This window comes from Nerophis lumbriciformis, linkage group LG16 (assembly GCF_033978685.3).
Source record: "Nerophis lumbriciformis linkage group LG16, RoL_Nlum_v2.1, whole genome shotgun sequence".
NCBI lineage: Eukaryota > Metazoa > Chordata > Actinopteri > Syngnathiformes > Syngnathidae > Nerophis > Nerophis lumbriciformis.
Genome location: NC_084563.2, coordinates 10,454,599 through 10,464,556, shown reverse-complemented (window position 1 = coordinate 10,464,556; position 9,958 = coordinate 10,454,599). Strand labels below are relative to the sequence as shown.

At 37.1% G+C, this 9,958-nt stretch overlaps 1 protein-coding gene across 2 annotated transcripts in view; it reads right to left on the bottom strand.

The window, feature by feature from the left end:
• Positions 1–2,482: 2,482 nt before the first annotated feature.
• Positions 2,483–9,958, bottom strand: part of eif4ea (eukaryotic translation initiation factor 4ea) — a 10,130-nt gene continuing 2,654 nt past the window's right edge. The window contains exons 2-7 of one of the 2 annotated variants that reach the window (XM_061977313.1): positions 7,893–7,996; positions 7,730–7,825; positions 7,599–7,662; positions 5,290–5,403; positions 5,084–5,223; positions 2,483–3,198 (exon numbers count right to left, since the gene is read on the bottom strand). In XM_061977313.1, coding sequence (XP_061833297.1) covers positions 3,084–3,198; positions 5,084–5,223; positions 5,290–5,403; positions 7,599–7,662; positions 7,730–7,825; positions 7,893–7,996 — 633 coding nt within the window. In that variant the 3' untranslated portion in view covers positions 2,483–3,083. Of the gene's footprint in view, positions 3,199–5,083; positions 5,404–7,598; positions 7,663–7,729; positions 7,826–7,892; positions 7,997–9,958 lie in introns of both variants that reach the window. The other variant, XM_061977312.1, reaches the window with a different exon arrangement.

Sequence of the window (9,958 nt, the reverse complement as noted above, 5' to 3'; positions counted from 1 at the left end):
GTTTTGTTGTGGTTTGAGATAATTTGTCGTATATTGTTCATACAGCTGTAGCTCAATTTAATGTTGTTCTTGTTGAATACTTTTCTTAGGGTGTTGCCTTTGGGGAAGTGTTTGTCAATCAGACTGAGGAATTTGTGGCCAATGTTCGTTGAGACGTTTTTGCTGTATGGGGGGTTGTACCAGATGATGTTGTTTCGTTTTCTGTTCTTTTTTGGTTGGTTTCCTGGCGTGGGTTCATAGGTGAGGGTGAAATTGTATCCGCTTTCATCAAGTGCTTTTTGGTACGGGGGGGTTGCTTGGTCAAATTCAGATTTGCTAGATGACAGCATCGATAGCCTTTTATTAATTCCGGTAGGTATTCTTTTCGTGGTGGTGGGTGGGTGGTTGCTGTCATGGTGCACGTATTGGAGTGTTGTGTTGGATTTCGTGAATGGTTGGTAGCTGTTATTTCTCAGGTTGAAAGTGACGTCGAGGTAGTTGACGGTTTGCTTGCAAGCCTGTAGAGATGAAGTAGTCTTGTGATTTTTTTTCCCCACACATACATATATTGCGCACTACTACGGTATCGAGCACTATTTTTTGGATAACCTTATTAAGACATATATATATACATATATATATATATATATATATATATATATATGTGATGTAACCGAGGGTTTATATAAGTCGCCTATACTGTGTATAAAACTATAAAACAACAAACACGGAGGCTCCAGTTTTAAACGTGGACCACTTTATTTTCTCTCTTTTCAACATGTCACACTTCCGCTTTTAGCGCCTTCAAAATAAGAGCTCAAGGCATATACTGTATAACAGCTTATAACAGGAACTTAACATCACAAAGAGGAAAGCCCATAAAAATAGGTTACAGCAGTGTTTTTCAACCACTGTGCCGTGCCACACTAGTGTGCCGTGGGAGATTATCTAATTTCACCTATTTGGGTTAAAAATATTTTTTGCAAACCAGTAATTATAGTCTGCAAATGATGTGTTGTTGTTGAGTGTCGGTGCTGTCGAGAGCTCGGTAGAGTAACCGTGTAATACTCTTCCATATCAGTAGGTGGCAGCAGGTAGCTAATTGCTTTGTAGATGTCGGAAACAGCGGGAGGCAGGGTGCAGGTAAAAATGTGTCTAATGCTTAAACCAAAAATAAACAAAAGGTGAGTGCCCCTGAGAAAAGGCATTGAAACTTAGGGAAGGCTATGCAGAACGAAACTAAAACCGTACTGGCTACAAAATAAACAAAAACAGAATGCTTATAACCTGTGATTAATCATGATTAATCGAAATGCATATGCATTTGATTATTAGATGTATTTATGTATAACTTGCTTTAAAATCATAAAGGTGACAAGCAGATATTTAACTATTTGTTTTTATCTCACAAACATAGTTTTGCAATACAATATATAATAATATTAAAGTTTAAAATATGCATTTTTTTCAGCCAAAATTGAAAGAATTAATGCATTTACTCAAAAAAAAAAAAAAAAAATTAAATGTATTTTATTTTATTGAAACACATTTTTTCCAGGCTTTCGCGGGCCGCATAAAATGATGTGGCAGACCAGAATTGGCCCCCGGTCCTTGAGTTTGACACCTGTGTCTTAAACCAAGGGTGTCAAACTAATTTTAGATGGGGGGCCGCATGGAGAAAAATCTACTCCCACGATAACTTAAAAATAAAGACACCTTCAGATAGTTTTCTTCTTTAAAAATAGAACAAGCACATTCTGAAAATGTACAAATCATGTATTTTTTTTACAATTACCTGTAGCGATCAATAGTATATAAACTTTGTTATTTATATTTTCTGAATAAATTATGTGAAATTTTCAGTCAACTCATTGGTGTTCATTTTCAATGTATCAAGATAAAAAATGATATCAAATTACATGTTATAATAATAATAATAATAATAATAGATTTTATTTGTAAAAACACTTTACATTGAGTAAACAACCTCAAAGTGCTACAGTGTATTAAAAAAATTAATAAATAAAAAGATAATAAAAATAAAAACTAGAACACCCTAATAGCTAGAACTAGTATGCATACATCTACAAAAAAGGCTTTTTAAGCCTTCTTTAAAAGCATCCAGTCTGTGGTGCCCTCAGGTGGTCAGGGAGAGCGTTCCACAGACTGCACAGAATGCACTAAGCTTATTTATGTAGTTTGCCCATTTTCCTCGACTGATGTACTAACATTTGGTTTATTTTGTACATATGTAGCATCATCTACAAAGATACAAAGAATTGCTATTGCGACATCCAGTGAACGCATTTAGAACAGCAGTTTCTTTCATTAAAAAATTTCAGGTTCATTTTTATACTTAGCAAACTCATCCCACAGGCCGGATAAAACTTGTTTGCGGGCCGTACTTTTAACATCCCTGTCTTAGATGTAGGCAACATTTGATGCAGGAAGGGTTGAGAAGAGCGGACCAAACAGGCACTCTTGGGAAGAAAACACACCACTCTTTATGTATGATTGCACATTTACTGTTCAGAGCCACAGGTAGTACTTCAGGGTCAGAGGTCATTCTGAAAATAGAAATCACATTTTGTAAGGTGCACCTGAACAAAACACAAAAAGGCATCGGAATAATTAGGAGCAATGACTAACGCAATAAAGTCATCAAGAGCACGAAGAACCATTTGTCATTGCCAAAGATGTCAACTTAAATATTTCACAACATTATACACAAGCACCGCGTGTGTTTTTCATAATATATTCCAATTGCTCTTGTAAAAAATAGGTCTATTTGTTTTGAAACTATTCACACTTTGTACAAGATTTAAACACTTATATGAGATGTGGCCCTGGAAACAAAAACACTCTTGAATATGCAGCCGCATTAACCAAAACAAACGGCCATCAAAACATCTCTCGTCCCTCTGCCCACTTCAGCAAACATAATACTGCTCTTCACGGACAGTGCAGCCGTTTAACTGTGCGCACACTCGCCTCCAAACACTTTGGCCGAGTGACTACAAACCGACAGGCGGCACGCCGGCGTGTGTCCACCTGTCATACATTCATGGAGGGGGGAGACGATTCTCCGAGACACGCCGACGTGGTCAGGCGACAAACTTCTTCTTGGTGGTGGAGCCGCTCTTGGTGGCCGTGTCGGCATGAGACTGGTACCCGATGACCACTTTGGGCGGAATGCCTAACCTCTCTTTGTACACGCGGCTGGAAAAAAAAAACCCACGTCAGAAATACAAAGTGCAAGAAAACATGAAGACAAAAAGGTATCAAACTCAGACCCAAGCCGCCACGTCATTTTATATGGCCCACAAACGCCTAGAAATAATATGCGTTCATACAGAACTTTATCTTTTCTTGCTGAATATATTTGTGAATTTCCAGTTGGACAGAAAAAAATGCATCTACTGCATGCAGTTGCATATCTTTGAAGCTTTAAAAGCATCTAATAATGCAACAAAATCATCCTACAGTAGAAAAAGGATGCATATATAGCTCCATTCCTGAGTGGATCTTGCATGGGGGTTTATCATTTTGCAATGCGGTGTGCTGAAAATGATGGAAAGCACTAGGGGTGTCAAAAAAAAAAAAAAAAAGATTTTCAAATGAATCCTGATTATTTGTAACAATTAATTGATTTAAAAAATCTATTTAAAACGATCTAATAATGCAACAAAATCATCACGCAGTAGAAAAGAGATGCTTATGGTCCCATTTCCGGGTGGATCTTGCATGGGGGTTTATCATTGTGCAATGCAGTCTGCTGAAAATTATGGGAAGCGCGAGGGGTGTCCAAAAAAAAGAATTTCGAATGAATCCTGATTTGCAACGATTCTTAATTGAATTTTTAAAAATTAAAATCTATTTAAATTGTTTATTTTTTTAAATATGTCCTTTCCAACCACTCAGGCAAAACAGAATATTGATGTACCGGTAGATGTCCATATCTGCTGTATATATTTTCTTTAGAAAAAAGTAATCTTGGATAGTTCTCTTGTTGCTTTAATTGTATGTGACTCAATTAAAAGTTTGGGTAGAATTTTATTTTATTATGCGCAATATATATTATTGGTTAATTATTTTTTGTTGTTTTACTTTTACTTTTTTAGCAGTATGTAGACATGGCACTGCTGGAGTGGCAGCTGGTTGCATCAGCTCTGCTCTTTTAATGCCCCCTAGGGGATTAATAAAATACTTCTGATTCTGGTTAAATAAAAAACGTTTTCTTTTAAACAATACAACAAATTATCAGAGGAGTTTGTCTATTTTATGGAGGAATGTAATTACTCATAGAACTGGCACCCAATGTTATTAAAAAAGAATGGACTTTGCATTGAGAATTGATTCTGAATCTAATTGTTACCCCCAAGAATTTAATCGTGTGTTGCCCATATATTCACAGCCCTAGGAAGCGCCAATCTCCATAGTAAGTGACGCTGTGTTCAAAGCTGGAATTGTCACAAAACACACTTTAAAAAAGGTATTCAACACTCTACTGCCATCTGGCAACTAAAGGGGGAAGTGCAGCCGCCCAATTCGTCACGTTTCATGTGTCAGGTAAACAGCACGAATGGGGCCGTATGAATCACCTTCCTGATGCACATTGATTTGCTAGAACAAAAATAAATACTTCTATAACTGCTTGACCTATGATTTCAATCAAAGGTATCCATCAAAGTGTACAGTGTAGAAATTACGATAGATTTAATGATAATTAAAAAAACGAGCAGCTCAGTAGCCAGAATTTTACTGTTAAAAAAAACAGTGGTGCCAGTTTTTACATTTACAGAAAATAAACAAACAATCGTAGATTTAACGGTAAAAAATGTGCAGCTGAGTTGACAGAAACTTAATGTGGTACTGTTTTTTAATTTACAGTAATACACTGTAAAAAAACATTTCACGGTAAATTCTTTTTTTTTTTTAAACGGTAAAATTGTTAATTTTTTACCTTGCATGTAAAAAATATTTAATAATCAAATGTATAAGCAATTGTGTCATAATATTATGGGTATATTTATACATTATTCACCAAAACTGCGACGTGGGCCTCAACGGAAATGAGTGTGACAACCCTGGTCTCTGTGCTCACCCTATGTGCGTGATGGCCTCCTTGTTCTCGTAGTCTGTGGTCCAGATCGCGATCTTGTCTCCTTTAGTACGGACGTTGATGACGGCGCCGCACACGTCGTCGCTGTGGTCGTCGAAAGCTTCGCCCACGAGACACAGGAGCTGCGGGGAAGACGGAAGCGCGACGTGACGCCGGGACCCTGCGGCTATCGCCACATCAAAACCTACCGTCTCCAACCAGAAGCGGTCCAGGTCTGACTTGCGCTGCTGCTTGGACAGCGTGATCAGCCAGCGGCCGCCTCGCCGGTTCCGGTCGTCCTCCCACATGGGCTCGATCTCATCCTGTTGACCAAGGAATGCAAAGAAGACAAGAGCAAAAAGTACAGTAACATCGCCATGGGCAATAATAATAATAATAATAATAATAACAACAACTAGAAAATTCCCGCGGAAATTTTGATGGGCCTGCTATCTGTGCCCTGAACCTCTGGCCGCCGTACTTATTAGATGGTGCCGAGTGTCTGAATCCGTGAGTTTTAGAGTTAACTGTACAAAATGAGCTATAGAGATAGCCTAAAACATTAGCATGCTTACATTAAAATGTAGAATAGAATAGAATGGACTTTATTGTCATTATATTTGCATATAACGAGATTAAGGCCTCCAACTTAAGGTGCGGTAGTGGAAACAAGTATGAAATAAAAATAAATCACATAAGTAATAAAGATAAAACGTAAGAATTTAAATAAACAGACTACTATCCAATAAAAACAATAAGCAATCCTGTACAATATACAAAAAACTGTACAATATACAGAACAGGAGTACCAGAGTAATAAAGTAGTGACAATCAGTGTCGGAAGTATTGCACTCGAAGGGTAATATTGCACAGTAAAATGCAACACTTTGCATGTGTGCTAACGATAGCATAATAACAGTCAGCATGTTTCATATACCAAGTACCGTATTTTTCGGAGTATAAGTCGCTCCAGAGTATAAGTCGCACCGGCTGAAAATGCATAATAAAGAAGGAAAAAAAACATATATAAGTCGCACTGGAGTATAATTTGCATTTTTGGGGGAAATGTATTTGATAAAAGCCAACACCAAGAATAGACATTTGAAAGGCAATTTAAAATAAATAAAGAATAGTGAACAACAGGCTGAATAAGTGTACGTTATATGAGGCATAAATAACCAACTGGTATGTTAACGTAACATATTATGGTAAGAGTCATTCAAATAACTATAACATATAGAACATGCTATACGTTTACCAAACAATCTGTCACTCCTAATCGCTAAATCCCATGAAATCTTATACGTCTAGTCTCTTGCGTGAATGAGCTAAATAATACTATTTGATATTTTACGGTAATGTGTTAATAATTTCACACATAAGTCGCACCCCCTGCCAAACTATGAAAAAAATTGCGACTTATAGTCCGAAAAATACGGTACTTAAAAGGACTATACGTTGCACCTCATTTCCTGTTATTAATTTACCAAAGCATTGTTCAACCCATCCTTCTGTACTGTTCCACATGTTTTTTCACTATGCTTTCTGTAATCGTTGGCCAATCAAAAAGTTACTTTTTGGTTGGCCAACGGTTTAAAAAGTAACCACAGATATAGTGTTCTGTGTTTACTTTTTGGTTGGCCAACGGTTTACGTTGTATTGCGCGCCCTGACGGCAAGTGTGGGAGTCGGTTCTGAAGTAGGAAGTAAAGAGACGTAACTTCATCACCTCGCCTGGTTATTGACTCCAACCCAGAATATTACACTGCACATACACTGTACCTATGCTCCTTCAAAGGCTGTGCTACTGGCTGCAAAGCATTGCACTTTCAAATACAACAATGAGTAGAGAGGAGTGTTATGTGTGTATATGTGTAAATAAATGAACACTGAAATTCAAGTATTTATTTGATTTATATATATATATATATATATATATATATATATATATATATATAATAAAATACATATTTATATATAGCTAGAATTCACTGAAAGTCAAGTATTTATTTTTATATAAGAAATACTTGACTTTAAGTGAATTCTAGCTATAAATATTTTTTCTTGCCCTGATGTGGGATCTGAACCGGGGATGTCCTTGTGGCTTGTGCAGCCCTTTGAGACACTCGTGATTTAGGGCTATATAAGTAAACATTGATTGATTGGGAAATACTAAACGTTAAAAGTTTATCAAACAAGCCTTTGACGAAGTGATCACTGCAAGCTTGTGTGTGGTACTTTTCTCGTCTTCTTTCGTAAACTCTTTCGTCCTTATTGGTTACCTCTCGAGGAACTCTGAAGAAACGTATGCTTTTGGCGATGTGAACGGTTCCGACAGCCAAAAAAATGCAAGCATAGGGCATTTTCCGAGGCTAAATGACGCCCAGAACGCTTTGGGCCTCGCATAGTTGACGCACCGGATGTGACGTCAGTTAAGAAAAGTAAGTTATGCAAATAAGGCCCATTTAAAGTTGAATAATTGGGACAAGCTTATTTATGTGAGAGGGGTGTGTTTTTACCTTAAACAGCGAATAGTCACATCCCGACGTCAAGTTACTTGACAGCTGGATATGGTTATACAACCTGGGAAGGGGAGGGTGATATTGGTTATATATTTGGCATAGCAGCTTGGGAATATAGCTTCTCTTACGCCCAGAAGTCTTCCACGCTGTCAAATTTAGAAATGAGACCAAGGTTTGCTTGCCACGTTTTGCTCTTGTCATTCTTGAAAAACCAAAGAGCCCATCTGCACAATGAATAAACAAATACATAAACAAAAGTAAGACGTGACAGAAGCCTGGTTTGCATTCTACCTGTTCTGCAATGGATGCTTGACGTAGGACTCTGGACTAGCAACATTTTCAACAGTTTTCTCACTTGTCTCTTTCTCAGGCTCTGCAGTGACTGAAGCGATCACCTAAAAAAACACAATAGTAATTTGAAGTGTTACTTAATACACTTTTGAGTACAATCCCAGAACAAGCTACGGACAGTGAAACCCGGCTACACGCGTCAAAGGGGAACTGCACTTTTTGGGGGGAATTTTGCCTATCATTCACAATCCCCATGTCAGACAAAAAATATATTTGTATTTTATTTATGCATTCTAAATAGTCAAATGCTGTAAGTACGAGGTGGGTAACAATGCAGCCAATACTGTTTCGCACATAAAGCCCTCAAAAAAAAACATCCAACAACCGCCAACAATACTCCATGTATATTTTGTGACCTGGATATTTTCCCGACTATAAGGCGCACTTAAAATTACGTTTTTTCCACAAAACTCGACAGTGAACCTTATAACCCAGTGCGTCTAATGTAAGGAATAAGTTTGGTTGAGCTCACCCACCTCGAAGCAATTTTTTTGGTACATGGTGTAATGATAAGTGTGACCAGTAGATGGCAGTAAAACATAAGAGATAAGTGAAGCCTGCTCTATGATGGGTCTCAAGTAAACACCTACCATACATTTTATATGTTCCATTGAAAATATAGAACAATACACACGGCGCTCAAAAATCTATCAAAATGTTTTAGTACGACTTTGGTAAGCTATGAAGCCACACTGTTTGATGGATTGTCGGCGCATTAAACATAGGAGTATTATTATGGTGTGTGTATAAGGTAAGACATTATCTGGCGTTTTGTTTCGCAATATTATGCAAAAGCAACTTATTTTTACCGTCTGGTACCTGCTGCAATGTATTTGGGATCTGCATAAATCCTGAAAAACTGCGTGCGTCCGCGCCGTAGTTGATGTTCTTGTTATGGGGGGGAGGGGAGGGGTGGGGTGTTATAGTATTTTTGTTTTGTTTTTTTGTCATAAAAAAATACAATCATGTGTGCTTACGGACTGTATCCCTGCAGACTGTATTGATCTATATTTATATATAATGTATATATTGTGTTTTTTATGTTGATTTATTAAAAAAAGAAAAGAAAACATTTTTATTTATTTTTTTATTTCTTGTGCAGCCCGGTACCAACCGGTGGTTGGGGGCCACTGATGTAGACCAAAAGGAAGTCTTTTACATTTAGAAAAAAAAAATTAATAATATGACTCCTTTAATGCGCCCTATAATCCGGTGTGCCTTATATATGAAAAAAGATTTAAAAAAATAGACCATTCATCAGCAGTGCGCCGTATAATCCGGTGCGCCCTATGGTCCGGAAAATACGGTATTAGTGATATTGTTATTTTAAACGCTGACACAGTAAAACCATTGTTGGCATGATCACACTATCTTATGCTGCTGTATTGACATATTGAGCAGATGAGCAGCTGCATGGCCTCGGAGTTGGTGAAAGTTAATTCTCGATTCAAAATTATGCCCCTCACCTGGATAGTAGAAGGTTGTGGACATAAACCCAGAAAAAGGTCAACTTTGACATTTAACTTATACACAAGGATTGCGAAAAAGACACTCTTTTGCGTCACCTTATCTTTTTAAACCTGCGTGAGGATTATGATTAATTGTTCATGTGGCCCCCCATTTTAGATGGGGGGGCCACACGGAGAACAATCTACTCCCAAGTGGGCCAAACTAGTAAAATCACGGCACGATAACTTAAAAATAAAGACAACTTCCGATTGTTTTCTTTGTTTAAAAATAGAACAAGCACATTCTGAAATTGTACAAATCATGTTTTTTTACACTTACATGTTGCAGTTAATAGAATATAAACTTTATCTTTATTTATATTTTCTGAATAAATTATGTGATAATGTTCATCAGTCGACTCATTGGTGTTGATTTTCAATCTATCAAGATAAAAAAAATTATATCAAAATCAAATTACAGGATGATATTTATGTAATTTGATCCATTTTCCTCGACTGATGTACTAACATGTGGTTTATTTTGTACATATGTAGCAT